General features: G+C 38.5%; 1 protein-coding gene across 3 annotated transcripts; it reads right to left on the minus strand.

The window, feature by feature from the left end:
• Window positions 1–1,047: 1,047 nt before the first annotated feature.
• LOC104213614 (probable cyclic nucleotide-gated ion channel 20, chloroplastic) lies at window positions 1,048–22,232 on the minus strand. 3 transcript variants are annotated; one of them, XM_070171132.1, is made up of 13 exons: window positions 22,048–22,228; window positions 20,185–20,704; window positions 18,865–19,056; window positions 17,706–17,804; window positions 17,117–17,254; window positions 16,612–16,860; window positions 16,120–16,380; window positions 13,584–13,729; window positions 13,004–13,081; window positions 11,934–12,063; window positions 11,381–11,627; window positions 2,379–2,541; window positions 1,048–1,265 (listed from the first exon to the last, which is right to left on the minus strand). In XM_070171132.1, exons 2-13 carry the CDS (start codon window positions 20,686–20,688, stop codon window positions 1,157–1,159), a joined length of 2,316 nt encoding a protein of 771 aa, XP_070027233.1. In that variant the 5' UTR covers window positions 20,689–20,704; window positions 22,048–22,228; the 3' UTR covers window positions 1,048–1,156. The 3 variants fall into 3 exon arrangements, 2 of the variants coding, with proteins under 2 accessions (XP_070027233.1, XP_070027234.1); XM_070171133.1 differs by having other exon boundaries at window positions 1,213–1,310; window positions 22,048–22,230; XR_011406231.1 differs by lacking the exon at window positions 1,048–1,265 and adding an exon at window positions 10,853–11,238 and having other exon boundaries at window positions 2,406–2,541; window positions 11,353–11,627; window positions 22,048–22,232.
• Between the last annotated feature and the right edge of the window lie 339 nt (window positions 22,233–22,571).

Here is a 22,571-nt window from a genome sequence, read left to right on the forward strand (position 1 = left end):
CTACTTTAGTATTGACATTTTTCAATAAATTAAACAATTCTAAAATCTCAAGTAAATGGAGATTGATCGAATTATCAGGAATATAATTGTTGGGATATTCAGTACATTATGAAAATCTGGGGGGGGGGGGGAGATAGCACAAGGCATGCATGAGATTTAATTCTACAATTCTAAATACTCCATACTCCATAGCTATATAGGATAGAGGAATTAAGATACAACATGTTATGTTTACGGGTAATTACTTTTTTGCCTTTAATTACCCTCATTTAATTTCTACAAGTATATATCTCCTGCTTTACCATCATATCAGAAATACTTGGACTGATACAAGAAAACGCCAGAAATTAAATGAAGAAAACCAGTGATATATCAAATTGCTTCACCAGTCCATACTCCATAAATATGGGGACATTCTCACCTGTCTTTTAATTACCATTTTTATTGTCAACTACTTAGACTAAAACAATAATAGAGATAAAACTAGCCTACGTAGTACTTTGTTCAGAAAATAACTACACGTGCATTAACTTTATTGGTCTACAGGTAAACTGTCGTGCCATAAAAGGGCAGTGTATTATAGCCAACTGCACTGAATTGATGACCAAACAGCTGAAACTTGTCTATCTTTTTGCTGCCTTAGCACTTGCCATAATTATTTTTGGGAGAATTGTGGGGGGAGGGGGTGTTTGGGGGTGGGGGGACTTTAAGGTTTGAACCATTTCCTAAAATTAGGTTCAGAAAACACAAAAGAAAGTTATGCAGATTCTCGATCTTGTATGCATTTCTCTTGATCAACTTAATTTTTTCATACACCAAGTGTAAAGACCACTTCGACAAACTGGTGTATAACGCAGAGCATTACATTATATTATCCATCTTGACACATATTATATTAGCCATTAGGGAAAATAGGTTAATAATATTTTTTCATCAAGATCATCTTTAAATATTATCAACTGATCATCTGGGGTTAATCTATGGATTATTTCAATACAAATTCAGTCCGAGTTCTGAATGACAACCACTACTATATTCTATACTACATACAAAAAATAGAACTGGATACACAGACTAAAATAATTACAATATATATTTAAATGTATTTCAGAAGAGCTAACGAGTTATTGTGAAATAGTACAGTGTAAGAATGTTATTAGTGTTGGGGGCTGGAAGAGTCCGCTCGGCTTTGACGTTTCTTCCTGTATCTCCAGGCAACTTGTATCCGCCTTGCTGCTAGCCCTCGCCAATATGGCGATTCATACCTTAACGATTATCAGCTATTAAATAGTTCCCATGGTGACAAAGAGCTTGAAACAAGAAGAAAGCAAACCTATAAATATAGTAAGTCTTTTTCCTTCAATTTAAAAAGCTTTTAATTAGCACATAAGGTTCCATCCCATTCAGCTATGATACCAGAAAAGTTCATTGTACTATCCAATCCCCCCCCCCCCCCACATCCCCTGGTTCCATAAAACATCCGTCGAAGCAAAAGATGAGAAGATAAGAGAGCGAAAAAGAAGTACCAAAGTCCATGGAGATAACAACTTCAAGCCTATGATATGTCAAAAAAAGGGAAATGGGGAGCAAAAACAAAGAGACAAGGAATGAGGAAAAAGCGGCATTCGGCTGTGAGGAAGAAGAGGCGCAGAAGCATAACATTCTGGATTGCAAAAAGAGATAGTTTAAAGACAACATAACATTCCACAATTTTTTTGAACTAATAAGATGATTAACTTCCTCGAGTTGAAGAGTACAGTACAAGTATGTATGCTAAACTAATTGTTATTCTCTAATTCTGCAGAATGATATAGATTATAGTTTTGCTGGTGGTTAGGAATGAAAGTATAGAAAGAAACCTGAATGGGTTTTACTTAGTGATATTATTTGAGTAAAGGCCCACTGATTTGGAGCTACCACCTAGTGGCGGAACCAGAAATTTATACAATGGGATTCAAATTTTCTTTAAGGATGTCACAATTGGAACTTGAACCTATGACCTAAAGCAATTTTGAACCCCCTTTACTACTATATTTGAACTTTTCTTTTTGTCAAGGGGATTCAACAGCTCACATATAACATAAAAAAGATCATTTTTACTTTATTTGTAGAGTGTAATTTCCGATGAAGGGAACCCCCTTGACACTACCTAGTTCCGCCACCGCTACCACCTAACTCTAAAACATAAACATGTAAATCTGACATCATGTCCAGAGAGGCCCTTCTAGTTGAACTTCTCATATTCTGTATGGCTACTCTACAGATCTGACATTACAAGTAGAGTCATGAAAATCAATGCCACGTTATTTGTTTATCATCAAGCTTCAAGTCTTAAAAAAAAACCCATTGGAGATACAGTAGCTATAAAATTAAATTACCTTATGGCACCTTGAACACGTGTACTCCTCAAGAATCTTGCGAAAAGATTAGTGACTTCTTCAAGATCTGCAGCTCGCAATATAAATGCTTCAACATTTGTTAGGCACCTAACAAGTCTGTTGCTCAGTAATCTATGTCCTGGAATTCTGATCTTTTTCCCATCTGAAAGGACAAAAGGAAAAGCGATGTTAGGAAATATCCATCACAATATGTATTTCACATTCACAACTTCATCTCTTCCTAAATCGGAAAATCACTCAGAGCTTATCGAAGTTTTAGATAAGCAATCTGATAACCAGGAAGACTAAAGGCAGCCAAAGTTTTAACTGCCAATCATATGGTTTTCAATTATCTTCACTAAGTTGTGTACGCTTCATTAAACGGGGAAGTCAGCTCTGTGATTAGACTGATTGAAAGTTCAAAGCAAATATTTATCTGAAACCATCAAAACGTAGACTCAAATCCAAATTCTAATTGACCCTGACATCCTTATGATCACTGAATGGCCATCTCTCAACACCAAAGTTTTCGATAAAATCCAGCTTTTGACATTCCCGGTTTATTTAGTCTATATTGTAAGAGGGCTAGCCTTGGTGAATCATTTATGATTTTACACTACCAAATGATAAATGGAAAAGAAGGGGGGAACCACTCGATTTTCTAGTTTGTATATCGGCTTCATATCAAGAACAAGACAAGAGAGACACTAATCCAGGGAAGTTTGCATTATACTTAGTGTGCTGTAGACTTGAATTTTCTACACATTTGTCCTTAATTTTCTACATATTTGTCCTAGTATAAGATCAAAATAAGAACTGTTCACCAAGGAAGGAAAATATGCAGAAGTTCTGCACGACACAAGTTCTTCAGCAGCCAAATTTTGACTGTAATTGATTATCACATGCACAGAACAAGCTTCTCATAAGGGCTTGTTGCATGCAACAGCAAACTTAATATGACAAGTTTCTAGTGCAATCATCACTCCAAATTCCTGGTAAAGAGCCCGGTTACTGGTTTAACTTACTGCTTCATATGGATCTAGAATACTCACAGATGAACACTTGTGCTAAGAATGTTGGTTGACTCAGCACAGAAAAAATGTTATATTTGGCACTAAAATCTGCATTCAGTTGGCCAATAGGGTGCTCTAGATTTTGAATGCACACATTAGAGCTGGATATTTTTCAGTCTTGATAATTATCAGCTTTGAATCAATGAAAAACCTCTTGCTTGGTCACCCATACTACAATCTAACATTTGAGTAGGACTGCAGCTAAATGGTTACTCTAGTGGTCACAAGGGAGACTGTTGGTGGAATGTAGAGGTGCAAGGAAAAGTGGAAACCAAGAAAGCAGCGTATCTGAAGCTAGTGGAAAGTGAAGACGAGGAGGAGAAGAGGGCGAATAGGGAACATTATAAGTTGGCTAAGAAAGAGGCAAAGCTGGCAGTTACGACAGCCAAGACTGCAACTTTTAGTCGTTTGTATGAGGAACTTGAGGGCGGAGGTGGGGATAAGAGGTTGTTCATGTTAGCCAAGGCGCGAGAAAGGAAGGCACGTGACTTGGACCAAGTGAAGTGTATCAAGGACGAAGAAGGTAGAGTTTTGTTGGATGAGGGGCTTATACGTCGGAGATAGCAGGCCTACTTTCATAGTCGCTTGAATGAGGAGGGGGACGAGAGCACTGTACTGGGTGATTTGGAACTTTCCGGGAATCGTTGTGACTTTGGGTATTATAGGTGGATTAGAGATGATGAAGTTAAGGGGGCTATGCGTAAGATGAGCAGGGGAAAAGCGACCAGGCCGGATAAAATCCGGGTGGAGTTTTGGAGGAGTACGGGCAAGGCAGGCTTGGAGTGGCTCATTAGGTTATTTAATGTAATTTTTAGAACGAAGAAGATGCCCGAAGAGTGGAGGTGGAGCACGATGGTTCTTGTATACAAGAACAAGGGTGATATCCCAAAATTGCAATAACTATCGAGGTATCAAGCTGCTTAGCCATACTATGAATGTCTCGGAGAGAGTGGTAGAGCTAAGGGTAAGGAGGAGTTTGTCTATTTATGAGAACTAGTTTGGGTTTATGCCGGGGCGTTCGACAACAGAAGTTATCCACCTTGTTAGGAGATTGATGGAACAATATAGGGAGAGAAAGAACGACTTGCATATGGTGTTCATTGACTTAGAAAAACGTACGATAAAGTTCCGAGTGAGATTTTGTGGAGATGTTTGGAGGCTAAAGGTGTACCTGTTGCCTACATTAGGTTGATTAAGAACATGCATGATGGAGTAAAGACCCGAGTGAGGACGGTGGGTGGGGACTCAGACCATTTTCCTGTTATGATGGGGTTGCATCAGGGGTCCGCACTCAGCTCTTTTTTGTTTGCTCTGACAATGGACGCACTGACGCGCCACATCCAAGGGGAGGTGCCGTGGTGCATGCTATTTGCAGATGATATTGCATTGATTGACGAGACACGAGACGGTGTGAACGTGCAATTAGAGGTATGGAGGCAGACCTTGAAGTCTAAAGGTTTCAAGTTGAGCAGAACCAAGACAGAATACTTGGAGTGTAAGTTTAGTGGCGAGACTCGAGGAGGGGAAGGGGAGGTGAGGCTGGACTCGCAGGTCATCCCTAGGAGAGGTAGTTTTAAGTACCTTGGGTCTATTATTCAGGGGGATGGGGAGATTGATGAAGATGCCACACATCGTATTGGGGCGGGATGTATGAAATGGAGACTCGCTTCTGGTGTTTTGTGTGACAATAAGGTGCCACTGAAACTTAAGGGTAAGTTCTACAGAGTGGTGGTCAAAGCAACGATGTTGTATGGGGCTGAGTGTTGGCCAGTCAAAATCGCTCATGTCCAGAAGATGAAGGTAGTAGAGATGAGGATGTTGAGATGGATGTGCGGGCACACCAGGTTAGATAAGATCAGAAATGAGGTTATTCGCGATAAGGTGGGTATGGCCCCTATTGAGGACACGATGCGGGAAGCGCGACTTAGGTGGTTAGGTCATGTTAGCGGAAACGTAAAAGAAAGAACACAAGATTTAACGTGGTTCGGATCAAAATAATCCTACGTCCACCAGAGAACAGTTGCCTTTTTAATATTAACAAAGGAAGGGGAGAGTTCCCAATTACACTTAAGAGAATTTCTCTCTTAACTCTCTACTCACTACAATGTGTTGTATTATTTTTGGGATGGTTTCTACAAATGAAGGAGTGCATCTATTTATAGAGGTAAAGACCTCCTCTTGATGTCATTGGTGACATCAAACTACCTCCTCTTGATGTCATGGGTGACATCAAAGGAGGAAGCTTCCTCCTAGCATCCACACCAACTATTTCCACCAACTCTTCCAATTGGCATGCCATTGTTGACTAAACATAAACCAACATCTTCAATCTCCACCTTGGTTTGCGTTTCGAGCGTGCGTGTGAACAACTCTGGCCAAAACTTCTAAGCTTACTGGGCAACCCCGTTGTAAGAAACAAGAAGAATCAAACCATTGTTGAACATACCACCTCCACCTAACAACTGTTCTCTTCGGAGTTGCATCAGTTGATGCACACCCCCGCCAAGTCCTTGCAGTGTGCAAACTTAGCGAGTGGGACTATCTTGGTCAACATATCTGCAGCATTATCGTCTGTGATAACCTTCACGACCTTGATAGTTCCCTCTTCAACAACATCTCGAATAAAATGAAATCTGACATCAATGTGTTTAGTGCGCTCATGAAATCTCTGATTTTTCATTAGATGAATAGCACTCTGACTATCACATCTAAGAGTTGATTCCAGCTGAACCAAACTCAATTCCGCTACTAAACCTTTCAACCAGATAGCTTCCTTCACCGCCTCCGCTGCTGCCATGTATTCTGCTTCTGTCGTAGACAAAGCGGCAATCGACTGCAGAGTCGACTTCCAACTAACGGCACTGCCAACGAGGGTAAAGATGTATCCAGTTGTGGACCTTCTTCTGTCAAGATCTCCTGCATAGTCAGAATCTACATAACCGAGAATTGAAATACCTCCACCACTTTTTCGAAAGGTCAGACCAACACCAGAAGCTCCTTTGAGATATCTCAATATCCACTTGACAGCTTCCCAATGCCTCTTTCCTGGGCTGGACATGTATCTACTTACCACACTTACAGATTGAGCAATATCTGGACGTGTGCATACCATAGCATACATAATGCTACCAACTGCACTGGCATAAGGAATCTTTGACATATGCTCCACCTCATCCTCGGACTGAGGCATTTGTAACTCTGAAAGTTTAAAATGAGGAGCTAATGGTGTACTTACAGGCTTGCACGTATGCATATTGAATCTCTTGAGAACCCTTTCAATATACCTCTTCTGAGAAAGATGTACAACACCGTCTTCTCTTGAAATCTCCATACCAAGGATTTTCTTTGCAGCTCCTAAATCCTTCATGTCAAATTCCTTACTCAACAGTTTCTTCAAAGCATTTATCTCTGTAATGTTGTTAGCAGCAATAAGCATATCATCAACATACAACAGTAAATAAATCATTGAGTTACCAGACATCTTCTTGTGATACACACAGCTATCAAATGCACTCCTTGAGAATTCATGTGTAGTCATGAATGCATCAAACCTCTTGTACCACTGTCTAGGGGATTGCTTCAAACCATACAAAGACTTCTTTAGTTGGCATACGTGATCTTCTTTTCCCTCAGCTAGGAAACCTTCAGGCTGATCCATATAGATTGTCTCTTCTAGATCACCGTGTAAGAAAGCAGTTTTGACATCAAGCTGTTGAAGCTCCAAGTCAAATTGGGCAACCAATGCTAGTAGCACGCGAATTGAGCTATGCTTCACGACTGGAGAGAAAATTTCATTGTAGTCAATTCCCTCCTTCTGACTGAATCCTTTTGCAACCAATCTCGCCTTGAACCTAGCATCTTCCACTTCAGGAATTCCCTCTTTCTTTCGGTAGACCCACTTGCATCCAACTGTCCTCTTCCCCTTTTGTCTTTTCACTAAGACCCATGTCTGATTCTTGTGAAGAGACTCCATCTCTTCAGTCATGGCTAACCGCCATTGTACAACATCCTTGCAAGAAGTTGCTTCAATATACGAGGAGGGCTCCAGATCCTTAATCTCTTCTTGTGCAGCTACGAACGCATATGCAATCAAGTTTGCTTGATCTATAAGGCGTTCCGGTTCTCGTGTCTGCCTCTTCTCCCTCCCCTTCGCAATTGTGTATGGTTCATTGACAGCAAGTTCTTCAAGGTCTACATCTTCTGACTCATCTTTAACCTGAGTCTCTTGATCCTTTTCCTTGGCAAGCTCCACCGGAAGCTCCACCTGCTCGTCGTTCTTGTTTCCTGAAAACTCCACGGAAACTTTACGGGGATCAAGTATAGAGGATTCATCAAAGGTGACATCTCTACTAACTATAAATTTGAGTAAAGACAAACACCAAAGTTTGTACCCTTTTACTCCATCCACATACCCTACGAATATGTCCTTCTTAGCCCTTGGTTCAAGCTTTCCTTCATTAACGTGATAATAAGCTGGACACCCAAATACTCGTAAGTATGAATAGTTAGAGGGTTCACCTGACCATACCTCATTCGGAGTCTTAAAGTCAATTGCCGATGCTGGAGATCGATTGACAATATGAGCAGCAGTGTGAACTGCTTCAGCCCAAAATACTTTGGACATTTTGGCTTGTAGGAGCATACAACGAGCCTTTTCAAGAAGAGTTCTGTTCATTCTCTCGGCAACTCCATTCTGCTGTGGGGTATGCCTGACAGTCCTATGTCTTGAGATCCCATGAACCTTGCAGAATTCATTAAACTCTTCATTGCAAAACTCCAAGCCATTGTCTGTGCGAAGATACTTGATTTTCCGCTCCATTTGATTTTCAACCAAAATCTTCCACTCTTTAAATGCTTCAAAAGCATCACTTTTTGCCTTCAAAAAATGCACCCAAACCTTTCGTGAGAAATCATCAATAAAAGTGAGAAGATACCTCTTTTTGCCCTTCGATGGAAGTTTAGAGGGACCCCATAAATCTGAATGGATGTAGTCTAGCACTCCTCTTGTCTTGTGTTTGCCAGTGCTGAAGCTGACCTTTTTTTGCTTCCCTAGAACGCAGTGCTCACAGAAGTCAAGTGTGCTGATCTTCTCACCTTCCAAAAGGTTACGATTGCTCAACATCTCCAGTCCACGTGCGCTCATATGACCCAGTCTCATGTGCCATAGTCTTGCCTTGTCATCATTAGATAACTGCACTGTAGATGCATTTGCAGAGCCAACAATGGTGCTTCCGGCCAATGTGTAAAGGCCGTTCTCCAGCTTGCCTTTCAGCATGACTAAAGAACCTTTAGTCACCTTTATAGTTCCTGCTTCGCTCATGTACCTGTAGCCTTGTTCATCCAGAGTACTCAGGGAGATCAAATTCTTCTTCAGATCAGGAACATGACGGACTTGTGTAATAGTCCTCACGACTCCATCATGGCAGCGAACCCGAACTGAGCCAATGCCAACTATTGCACAAGTTGCATTATTGCCCATTACTACGGTTCCTCCACTTTTCTCATAGCTGCTAAACCAGTCTTTTCGGAACGTCATATGCAGAGTGCAAGCAGAGTCTAACACCCATTTGTTTCCATAACTACTATTATTATTACACGATGTTGTTAGTACATAATCATTATCAAAATCATGTACCTGTTCAATTGTGGATGCACTCGCCTTTTCCTTGGACTTTGACATTGAGCAGTCTCGTTCAAAATGCCCCTTCTTGCCACAACCCCAACACTCTGTATTCTTCTTGTTCACACGAGACTTTGATCTGTGCTTTGATTTGCTCTTTCCCTGTTGGCTAGTCCGGCCTCTCACAAAGAGCCCACTTGCCTGGTCATCTCTATCTCCTTCAATGTGCCTCCGCACATCACTAGAGTTAAGTGCCTGCCGCACTTGCTCAAGCTTGATAGGCTCCTTGCTATACATCATTGAATTCTCAATATCACGATATCCTGAAGTCAATGAAAATAGCAAAGCACATGCAAGCGTCTCCTCCTCCCTTTTTAATTCCTGCAATCTGTAAGTCCATGACAAGTTTATTGAACGCATCTAAATGATCTTGTAACGAAGTACCTGACCCCATCTTAAATGTGTGAAGACGCCGTTGTAACAACATCCTTGTTGTCACTGATCGGTCTTGGTATAGCCCTTCTAGCTTTTCCCATAACTGTTTGGCCGTCTCTTCGGTACCCGTACTCACTTCACAAAGCACGTTAGGTGCAAGGGATAGTTGGATTGCACTCAATGCATCCCCTTCAATCTTCTCCTTATCGGGAGTTGATATATCCTTAGGATACTTTCCGTCAATAGCATGGATTGAACCTTCCCTCCGCAGTAACGCCATCATCTGGATCTTCCAGATATTGAAGTTGTTGCGTCCACTGAATCTATCAATTTCAAACTTCATGGAACTCATCTTTGCTTGTTCTTCCTCCTTGGATCGTTAAAGAATCATGTTGCTCTGATACCAATTGTTAGCGGAAACGTAAAAGAAAGAACACAAGATTTAACGTGGTTCGGATCAAAATAATCCTACGTCCACCAGAGAACAGTTGCCTTTTTAATATTAACAAAGGAAGGGGAGAGTTCCCAATTACACTTAAGAGAATTTCTCTCTTAACTCTCTACTCACTACAATGTGTTGTATTATTTTTGGGATGGTTTCTACAAATGAAGGAGTGCATCTATTTATAGAGGTAAAGACCTCCTCTTGATGTCATTGGTGACATCAAACTACCTCCTCTTGATGTCATGGGACATCAAAGGAGGAAGCTTCCCCCTAGCATCCACACCAACTCTTTCCACCAACTCTTCCAATTGGCATGTCATTGTTGACTAAACATAAACCAACACCTTCAGGTCATGTGAGGAGGAGAAGCACAGATACCCCGGTGAGGAGGTGTGAGAGGTTGACATTGGAGGACCTACGGAGAGGTAGAGGTAGGCCAAAGAAGAGGTGATTAGGCAAGACATGGCGCAGCTTCAGCTGACCGAGGACATGACCCTTGATAGGAAGGTATGGAGGTCGAGGATTAGGGTAGTAGAGTAGGTAGTCTAGAGTGTTCATAACAGTAGTATTGGCATGCAGTTTCGCTTTCTATTGGTAGTAGGTTTTTATGACTAACCGTTGTTTTCTTTCATTGTTGATCACCTTACTATCTTGTTGTTTTTATTCTGCTTTTATATGGCTTTTTGGTACTGTCCATTCGTGCCTATATTTTCATTAATGTGGTGCTTATGATTTCCTGAGCCGAGGCTCTATTAGAAACAACCTATCTATCCTCACAAGATAGGGGTAAGGTCTGCGTACACACTACCCTCCCCAGACCCCACGGTGTGGGATAATATTGGGTATGTTGTTGTTGCAGCTAAATGGTACTTCGGATGCTAGTCCACACTTCCATTCATACCTTGAGAGGTTAATCTTCTACTGGGAAAAAGATGCAATAGTTCAGCCATAATTGTCAATAGATAAGAATTCCGTCAATACTTCCTTGATATTAAGTTCACTCATCACAGCTTCCAGACTTGTTCCATAGGTCTAGCCTGCATTTACCTGACATAATACCTTCATCCTTTTGTACATTTCACTTTTCCGCCATTCATCATCTCTTTGTAGGGGTTATTTCATGTTCAACTCATCCATGCATAGATAAGCATATCTTTTATATTTCTTTTTCAAATTTCATGCCGTATTTGCCTTGAGGGGGAAAAGGGGGTAGCTGAGCCTCAAGAAGAGAAAAGGTAGCTGAGTCAAAGGAGCTTTCAGTGATAATTTGAATAATATGGAGAGTACCTATTTGGATAACAAGAAATGGTGGAGTTCAAGCGAAGCTGATGAATCGATTTTATAACCAAAAATAAAAAGAGCTAACATTATATCATGCATATATGCCAAAGGTGCACTCACAAGACAATTTTCAAAAGATCTATATCACCTCTGTTTATCGAAGAGTGCTCAAGGCACCATGTGAGGAGTTCTTCCCCGCAGGCATCCCCTTCAGACAAGGAGGCCACGTTTCCATCTTCTCCAATACTTTCCATCTTACCCCGAATTATGAAAACCATTTTGTCAACCAGACCACCACGGTATAAAACTTTGCTTCCTGCTATGTATGTTTTCTGTCTTAATCTCTCACAGATGGCATCTATGATGGGTTCATCTAGAAGTGCAAATATCCGAACCTGCAAATCAATAACATAATATGAAAGTAATGATGAAAAATTATACGTTCAATATAAAGAGCCATTGAGAAAAGCAAACAGCTTAAATCTAACCCAAACCAGGAAAGCCCCCTTTTTCCTATTAATCTGGTTAAACAAAAATTCACACAAAAATGACATGTTTCAGAATCCAGACCTTGATTGGCTAAACTCAATGGTTCCAATCACAATATATGTACTGCAAGTGAGCTTGTCTATGAAAAGCATGAGGAATAACAGAATAAAGAGAAGATGAATGATCCAAATGATAGTCCAGCTGGAATTCACCTTTTTGATGAAGTTAAAAAGATGTCTCCGTATATCTCTTAGAAGGTCTTCAGGAAGGTTCTCTAGTAGCATTTCTTCATTGACCCCTCTGGTAGCGGCCCAATTATATCTCTCTGCCTCCCGAACTCTCCTACAGGGGAGACGATCATGCTTTTAGGTTTTCTTGTAGCAAGTAATGGGAATGGATTCACTAAAAGCTCATTTCTAAGACACATGGTAGTTTATCATTTTGGATTAACATTGATCAAACTACTGGTGCTTTAATTTGCCTGAATAAAAGAAATACCATGACAGACTCATCCATATTTCTAGAACAATAAAAAGGAAGTTTCACTGTGGTCCATCTAAGATATCGCCCTAATATTACAGTTGGAGTTACATAACATTATAGAGAACTCCAATGGGTGTGTAACACTTCTGATGCGGGACAATTGAAGGAAAACAAGACAAGTGTGCAAGTGCAGTTCAAAATAAACTGGGGAAGGAATTTTAAGTCCTTAACCCTCACAAGGATATCAAGATCTTTAAATGTCAACTCTCAAATCCAACTCTAATTTAATTAAACAAATAAAAGAGAATATTTAGGCACCCAACTCTCAGACCCACTTGCAAGAGTGACTGCCAAAGGATACAACTAAAAATTAGTCAGGACTATTCAGGACTATAAACTTGGTTAAATATAGACAACTAATAACCAGGTAACATCTCATAAAACTAAAATTTATATCCAAACAATCAATCAGAAATATACTTAATTTGAGCTTCCTCTGTACTTGCATCCCACATAACTAAACATACAAGACTTAAGGCCACATTGAGCTAAATATAAATAGAATCTTAATAATTCCTAAACTGTGATATCCTAGTCTGTGGAATGCAAAGTCGAGAAACACAATTCCATCTAGCAAAAATTTCAAGCTTTGACTGGGGTCCAGAGTAAATGAAGTATGACGATACGTGCGAGATATGATGATGAATAGCAGATCAGGCGTGCACTCAATCCAGGGAAAGGAGAAGAAAACTGCAGAGTTTAGAGTTAGATGTCAAGGAAAAAGAGCATTAAAGGCTACCTTCTCAGTTCTTCTGGCAAGCGCCTATGGCTCATCCATTGTTCAACGTCACGACGTCTCAGAGACATTTCTAACCTCCTGCAGAGAAAACATAATACTCATCGACAGTTGCACAAAAAGTGGTGCACAATCAATGCAAAGAGATAATAAGAATCGAACAATTACATCCAAGTAAGAGAACTTTTATCATGTTATACAATAAGGCTGGTGAACAATGTCCCAAAATTTCTACATGACCAAATAGTTTTGTCATACAAAAATGTTCCTCCAGGTATTTCACTTTTCAAATTTCCCACATAAAACTAATTTTTTTCTTGAGAAGAGGCAATGGCTTCATGTTCGGTTGAGAGAAATAGTTACAAAATACTTATGTATAACTCATGTTTGCAGAATATTATAGTAACTCTCCCACGCAATAAATCTCTTCAGTTAACTGTTAGCGGTCCCTGAATAGACTAAAATAGAATAACAATCATGATTATCCACAAGCATCAAGTATGTTACTTTAAAAATAGGCCTCCTTGGCATACACAAATACTGAACTAGTTCAGTTAGCATAGTAAAAAAAAAAAAAAATTACCTGCGATCTAGAGACTGCAGAAAGTTTTGCATATTTCCAATCAGGAGGGCAAAAAGTAGGAGTCCCATTCCGATTATAGCCATTGTGAAAATAACTTCCCACACAAAATAACTCGGGATTTGATTGCCAGCTAGTGTACTAATTTGCTTTGTAAACACACCATTTAAAAAACATGGGTCAGAAGTATAATTTCCACACTAAATGACACAAATAACTTAATGAATGCAATGTCTAAAACTCCAGGCTTGTGTCAGGATAGGATGAAATCGTATTTGATGTTATTGTGCCAAGATATGCTCAATCAAAGTTAGGTTTCTAATGTTTGTGATAATCTATTACTCAATAAATTTAATTATGGAGGAAAGAAGAAAGGTAGTAAGATTGAGTGAGAAAGAAGAGTAGAAGCAGAAGAGTGCACTGCCGTGGCGCTACAAGATTAGCTGCTGTGGCGTTGGAAGAAACTAGCAAGAAACAAGTATTATCTTCAGCACTACAGCACTGAAGAATTCTCGCAGCACTTCAATGACCCTGTATCAGCGGCAAAGCAGAATAAAGTCACCAGGCAGTTCTGCAACTTGCACCAACTTTGTCAACTTCAATAATATAAAATCTTCAGATTTCTTGGGAACTTTCTGCCCCCTTGAGGAACGTGGAAATGGAAAAGAGAACATCAGTTTTTAGAGGATTCAAGGGAGAAAAGAGAAGAATAGGGAGGAACATCCGAGAACCAAGCTTCCTATTCTAGTTTCTCCATTGAGTGGTGAGGGCCTAAACCATGTTTGATGTAGTCCTGCTGAAGCCAGATTTTCACCGGCCTGCGAGTTTGATCTTAATCAAAAGAAGGATTCAATCTCTTAATGATTCCATTGACATTTTAGCTGAATTTTGTTTTAAGATCTAAACCGAAAGGGTGTCTTTGAACCAAGATTACCTAGAATATGCAATTCAATGAAGACAGACATCGCATATTTAGGGAGGCTACCATTTTATGAAAGCTAGTGCCATGGTACTTGCATAGTGAAGGATCTAAGGATATATATTGACCTAAGGAGAACTTATATGCTTAGAAAATTCATAGTTTCCAATTGTATCTAAAAATAACAATCTTACTTCAGAGAAATAAATATGTGCAGTTTATGCTTGTTAACCTAAGATTTGAGCATTAGGTCAAATCAATTTCATAACACCATTTCTCATTGACAAACTTCTTAACCCTGACTCATTTTCACCTCAAGTGTGAGCAAATTATTTGACTTGTTGTAGATCCTCCTATTCACAACCAAATCGATCTCTCAAATAACGCATATTACAAGATCGCTTTGATAGCATATATAACCTAATTCTCGTGGGATTCAGTGAGCTGCTAATGTGCTCAGATCGCATCAAACCATCAGTGCATTTTTTTTTTTTGGGGGGGGGGGGGGGGGCATGAGAAACACAGAAAAAAAGAGCTAATTGTCTTTTGGCTTGAGAGCAAACTTCATCAAAACTTGCACGACTTGGAGATACAGAATTTCACTTCATCAAATTGTTCTTCAGCCTGGGTATCAGATTCCCTTTGGTGAACTTTTCTTACATCCAACAAAAAAGCGACCAAAAGTATATCCAAAATGCATGATGAAACTGGAATTCCTTCTACAGACACAAAGAAGAAACAAGAGAACCTAGGTTGCGTATGAGATAAAAGTACAGTGGTTCAATATTACGCACATCAGTTTCAAAGTCAAGAAGTAAAATTAAGATATTCAGCTCCACAAAGACAAAAAGTTTACAAAAGATGTAAACAAAAAACTAGCATAATGAAACCAAAAACACGTATGAAATAGAATTCCAAATACTAATCATATCAGTTCGACTCCTAGTCCTACGTCTGGAAGCTAGGGAATGATAAAGGAAGGTAATTTCCGATGCCTTGTTTGGAATAAGGAAGCAAAGTGGAAAGAGAGCTATAACTTCTTTTGGGGGCCTAATAATTTCTGAGGTTGCTCTGGCACGAAATAAGAAATGATCTCTCCGAGTTGACGTTCTCATCATCTTTGGTAAAATTAAGTCCATTTTGAAGACATCCAAAAACAGATCTAACGTAGTTTTTAGCAGATAACCCCAATTTAAGTTTAATAGTACATCCCAGCAGATGAAGACCGTGCTACTTTTCCTACTTGTAATTTCTGTTCTCTGCCTCCCTCACCCTAGTTTCTAAACATATGGAAAAGGTATGACAATATCTGAACAACTTATCACGCAATGTGTATCTAAAATCTGGAATTCCCTACAAAACAATAAAGCTTTTGCCTGCCATAGTACTCGACCAAAATGTTTGGGAACACAGAAGTCAACTGAAAGTACTCCAGAAAAAAGTTAATAATTTTTTATAAAGAAGTACTCTTACATAAATCTGAAGTTATATAGAAATATCAAGAGCTCTGCAGCTATCACATCCACTAGAGCATGTGATACAAATTTCATTTTTTAATACAGCTAGTATTAGAAATACGCAAATCGTACACTCACAACCATGAATGCTGGGTTAAGATACCTGGAAGCCCCAAAACAATGAGTACACATATCTTGTGACAACACTCCCTTCAGCGGTTAGATTAACAGCTTGTTCATAAATTCCATAGTCAAAACCACCATTAGTAAAACAAGTAACTGCATCAGAATTGTTCTTCCACTGGTCCCATGTTGTATCCGACCGAAACTTTCTGAAATCGGTGCCATGACCACAGTCTATGAATTCCGTACATCTTGCTATGTTTGAGCTACGACAAGCATCTCGAAGGCATTGATTCACCCTCTAGAGATGGAAGGAAAAAAGTTAATTCCGAGTATGATTTTGGAAACAAGGACAAGGCAACTGGTAGAAAGCACTTAAAAATTTTCAACATATTTGTTTCACGCATTCTCGCAAACCCCTCTACCCTCAGAAGTGTAATAAGAAGTAAAAGTAATGGCTATATCATCAACAAAAGACATAATTAAATTGAAGGAACAGAACAACTAAGCACGGTGAAGAACAAGTTTTCACCTGTAAACCAAAAAGATACCAGCATGATCCCACCACATGGCTCGATAGAACAAAAGTGAGAAGATTTATGACAAAATTTGCCCATGCTGACTCAAATATAAAACCACTTGGAGACTGGCCAGCTAGCAAAGGCAAAAACCTGTACAACCTAGGAATATACTGGAGTAGTATAGCTGCCCTCAATAGATTCTTCGCGTAATTTGCCCCAGATGATGCAATAGACTTGGGCAAAACCAATAATATGATGATCTGCACATAGCAAATATATTAATTATACCTCCAAAACCAAGAAGTGCCAGAGAAGGCAACAAGGGAATTAACATTACTAAAAACTTAACTCCTACAGGTTGGGTACGATAAAATCAACATAAGGTTGTCCTACTACAACCAGTTAAAAAGTGGGTGCCATTACTAATTCTATCAGTATTGAGTCCTAGTGTATCTGAATTATGGAGTACACAGAAATGTAGGTTAGAGAAACAGAAGAGAAGGAAGGCACATTTACCTGAGGAAGTGGTAGTACGATGAAGAAGTCAAGGACAAAGTATCCAGAAAGATAATTTATAGCAATCTTTTTAGGGTGGTCAACCAGGTCACCTGCTCCCACCACCCTAGATTCAGGAGCAACATAAGCTAAGCGGAACTGCAAAAGGTTGGCATCACGTACCCACACATTATTGAAATAATAGACAAGATGAACAAAAGTAAGTCTCTCACTTGTCTCTATGCAGGAAAGTGGGAGTACGAGAGTAAGGTCAACCAGCTTTTGAAAATCTATTAACTAGTTGGTTGGCTCATTGAATTAACTAAGCATTAAATTGGATGCAGTTGAGGTGCCAATAAAAACTTTTAGATTAGCTTTAATCTGCAGAAGAATAAAAATGTCAATCTAGAAGTATCATTCTGGAGAGACAGTATATATATTAAAAAATCAACGAAATAACCAAAAGGCCAGTTATGCTGACAGGTGACCAGGAAAAGAAGAGCACCAGATGACAGCTCAAATGGTGCACAAAGAATATTGCACAGATAAATATTACTGTTGCTAATCAGAAAGAAAAGAGGATTCTGCAGAGAGAAGTGGGAACTGTTACCTGAAGAAGGATGTGAACTAAGTAAACGATATCAGTGATGCTCCTCAAAATCACAATAGTTGTTGTCATGGGCCAATTTAGTACTATACATTTGTTTCCCTAGAAACAAAACAAGAAGATTGATCTTTAGAGAAAACTTATTCAATTGTAAACCTTGTTTACCATACACAGAAGATTCTGGCACTATGGAAAAATTCCAATGAGAAAGACAGAGTGTAAATTTCCATGTAAATACCTAACAACAACAAATATTTTAGATTCAAGATCCATAGAAAGAAAGGAATGTCTTGTATGAACAAAAATTTAAAGGAGTGGAAGGTCTCAAGATCACAACATGCCTACAAAAGCATATGAATTCTGCTTTAACAGTTTAAACTCTTATCCTGAAAACATAAAACCTCCGAGAATAACTTCAGTTGAAGAGATAATGGTCATTCATCTCAGGCATAACAAAGCAGCTCGATGTTCTTGAGCTCGGAGTGGCCTACTCTAGACTGAATTAGATTTTCCACGGCATGATCTTGTTTAAGTATTGGAATGAAAAACCCATCTTACATAGCTAGTAAATACTGTTCATTTATTTCAGCGCAAACCTTTTGTAGTCTTTATAATTGATAGGTCATCTGCATCCTAGGGCCATGGGGGGAATATTGATATTGCATGAAAGTTATGTTCTTTATTATGCATGGCAATTATAGGAGCTTTGGTTCCTTCACAGTTTCTAGAATAGAAAGCTCCCATAAAGCAAAAATACAGAAAGGATACTTTAATTTCAGTATGCACAAGGTGATGGAGTGATCATTTTACATATTTGTGTATGCCTGTCATGCTCACTAAAATTCAGAAGGACATACTTTCATTATCTTAATTAAGCTATCATCTCTTCACCGATCTATTCACTTCCTACTTTGAGAGAAATGAATTTGCACATCTTAGATAGTAGTAAAACTTAGTAGGTGAGAGACAGAATGACTTGATTCTTTCTTATCCAGGTAAAAACATGTCAAATAATGTGCAGTATGGAAATACGCTGCATGCACCCAGGTCTAAGTAAAGTAGCACAAGTGACAGTTTACACAAAAATATGTATGATTTATCCTACATAACCAAATAATAGAAGGGAAAGTGATTTCACTTTCATAGAACTTCAAAAGAATACCTGTTGGACATAAAGCAAAAAGAAGAACAGGGGATCTATAAATACTGCAAATAGGCATGAGATGACAAAAAATTTGTTCCACTTCTGGACAATCTTCGCATGAGGATTCATGACACCAGGAATATATGGATGCAAGAAAGAACAAGTTCTCTTTGCCCATCCTTTTGCATCTCCATACAGCATATTATGGAACTGTAGAGCACAATAAGAGCAAAAAAGTGAGAAGTTAGACAGCTTAAAATCCAGTGCATCCTTTGAAATTCATTGGAAATGAGATAAAAGTATCTAAGAGCAACATCTGAAGTACCTATAACAAAGCAAATCCAGAAAAAGCGACAATAAAAAAGAGAGAAGAAGAAGAAAGGACATAACTACTCTATTACTCTCTTTTATTTCCTTTTCAGGAAATGACATGGAACACCATGTGCTCAGAGCCTCAACTAACTTTGAGGAGGCAACCATTATTACTCAAGACTCATCATAACTATAGAAACATAAATGGAAGAAGCTTAGACCACTTTTTGACGAAAGATCTTATGCTTCAGTATACTTTTACTCATCTATTTCTGGGGACTTCACAATCCCTTGTTATTCTTATAACACCTCGAGAACCATTGCGGGAAGGTACTAGAACATCTTCCATGTTTCAACATTCGCACTAAGCCCAGAAAGAACTATAATCAGCATAAGCAAAGACAGAATGGGAGGAAGGGTAAAGTATTTTAGTATTGGAACTGCTAGTCAACCATATGATATAATCATCATTGTCATCTTTTAATATCTGCGGATCACAGACATATAGTTATCTACCATTGACATAAGAGGCACCGTGTACTCGTCGGAAATAAATTCTTTAAATATTCAGGCACAAGGATAATAGGTGAACAAAGGGACAAAGATACAATTGAACTTACAAATGGTTTACACTGAATACAGATTATAAATCTTATTTGAGACATGGAAAAGATCACTGATATTGGAAATGGAAACCACAAAGCTCTTGTAATTGCAAAAACCATAAGCAAGGATAACATCAAAGTTTGAGCATTATGGATTCACCATTATCATCAACTTGAATGCATAAACAGGGAAACTTGATTGGCCATGCAAAGTAGTTTACCAAAAATGAAAGCCCATAAAAAGTAGAAACTCCCTACACGTGGTCAAAGCTGAAATTCTGACTATGTGAGATGAAAAACAAAATGCACATTTTGAAAATAGTGTGCATGGTAGATAAAGCTAGAATCCAGACACTGAAAAAAATCACATAATAGCACATAGCTAGGAAGACATACATTTAGCTTGAGCAAAGTGCAATACCCTGTGATCTATTATATCTGAAGACTTTGAATTTTTTTCCCGTGCTTTCAAATGGTAATAGGTTGGGCATGTTGTGCAGTAAGGATCACTGCACATGCCCAGTTGTCCAGACTTCAATAGATGTTCATTTTTTCCAGTGTAGTCATTATTAGGCCAACCATTTCGTTCTGCACTGCCAATTGAAGGATATTTTTCTGTTGCAGGCAGAGATGGTTTGTGCACTACTGCAGCGGGAGTGGGCCGAAAGCTATTCTCAGGCTTGCGACTAATATATAATGGCCCGCTCATATGAACCAATGAAGTTCGCCCCTCACTTCTCAAAGGACCGGTATAGCCTACAAAACTACTATCATTTCCAAAGGAATCCATAGAGCTCGTTGGCATTGATAAGGATGCACTCCTTGTCCTGTACGTAAAACGTCGATTTTGAAAGCCATCATTTTCATCGGACTGCGGAAATGATGGTGATAACATCGGCATATCATCTTTTTCAAAAGTCTCCATCCCTCAGATACTCAACCTGCAAGAGGAAATCAACAGCATTTTAATGAAAAAAAAATTGTCACGAAGCTTGACAGCTTAAAGAAAAAAGGTGCAAAATGACTTCACAACTCTTTGTCAACAGAAACTACAAAATCTAACAAACAAATAAAAGTTTGACGAGTACCGAAACAAATTTCTAAAGTAAGCAGGATTACTTAATGCAACTTAGTAAAGCAAATAGCAGATTTCCAAGACTGCAGGAGGAAACTGAAAAACTACCATCCTCAGTGAACCAAGGTTTTCAGACAAAAGCATACTGAGACAACTGAAAAAACTGCATAAGCAACAGAGATGATTAAGTGAACATGTATTCATCTCCTGAGACAGATAGATCTGTATACTTTTGCTCAAATACTTCCACACTGCTGGGAATCTATTACAATGCATTCAAATTATAATTTTCTTTAGGAAAGAAAAACGTGTACCAAGAGAAAACCATAAGTTGAGTTTTCTTTTTTTGGATAAGATAAGACTTACCATAAGTTAACTTTTTTACCATAAAATTAGATTCATTATGGAATAGGTTACTGCTCTTCTTAGAACTTCCACTCTAAGTTCGCTTTCCCTTCCAATACTAAAAAAACGAATGTCTAGTTGTTAAGTAACATAAATTCCCCTTGAAGTAGAAGTTATATTCACATAGCTAGGTACTAGACATTGAATTTCAGTTTTTCTATTAAAAAAATTAAGAGATAATTTGAGAGTAATTATTTTGTCAAATTCATTATCTTCCAATCATATCTTCATGTCAATTATTTTTCAATAAGTAAGATAGATACCCAACTTGTTTGGGACTGAGGCGTTGTTTTTTGTTGTTGTAACATAGATATGTCAAGTCTGTTTTGCTCTGATAGAAATTTTAAGGGAAGAAGAATGATTTTCCTATACAACTGATCCTCAAAAAATTTCATGATCTATAACATGCTTCACTGAGGCTAGTTTTACTTGTCTGGACATGAATGCCAAAATTTTTTGCAACAACAGAAGCAACACTTGATAGGCATTGCATGTGAGTCTTTCAACAAAAAACCCTCTTTGATAATTTTAAAACCAGGAAATAATTAAAAATTTGCCTTTTCCATGAAATAATTGGGATAAATATAGAATTATGGGTGCATGAACAACAGAGTAAACACACTGCTCTGACAAACAGATGGCAAAGTTTCTTGTGATCATCAAAACGAAAACGATCACCAACTTATATGTAATACTTCAACTTCACTTGTAAAACAAGGGTTACTAAAATTCAATCGCAAGAAACTCAAAGAAACGTAAAACAAAGTATAGAAAAGCTATATCTACTAAATAAAGAAAGCGAACCTAATTTCCAGCAGAATTATGGGTTCAACGGGGAAAATCTGCTGGGAATAACAGGAGTAGCAGAGAAAGAGCAATGGCCAATTTTGGGTTAAATAAATTTACGAATGAAAAGGAGCCGTAGCGAGGAGAAAAAAAAGAGAGACGACTTCACAAGACTGACTAAAGAGAGCGTTGAATTTATTAGTCTTTCCTTTCCTTTCCTACTTGGGTCGTCTTTAACGACTCCGTGGTTATTCACGCCAAATACGGTTGGGCTCCCTCTCCTCCCCTACAATTTTTTGTTTCTATTAATAGGGAAATTTTTATTTTTTAGGTCCTTCTGATTTTATTTTATTTTTTTCTTTCTTCACTGTAGTGTTAGATTGGGCATATTTAACATTCAATTAAATTAAAATCTCAACTTGAAATTCTTACAAATTAAATAAAACATTACAAAATAGGCGTTTGGACATGAAATTCTAATTTTTTTTTAAAAAAAAGTTGTATTTGGAGTTAAGTTGAAACATGAATTTGAAATTATGTTT

Source organism: Nicotiana sylvestris, chromosome 3, assembly GCF_000393655.2.
Source record: "Nicotiana sylvestris chromosome 3, ASM39365v2, whole genome shotgun sequence".
Lineage (NCBI taxonomy): Eukaryota > Viridiplantae > Streptophyta > Magnoliopsida > Solanales > Solanaceae > Nicotiana > Nicotiana sylvestris.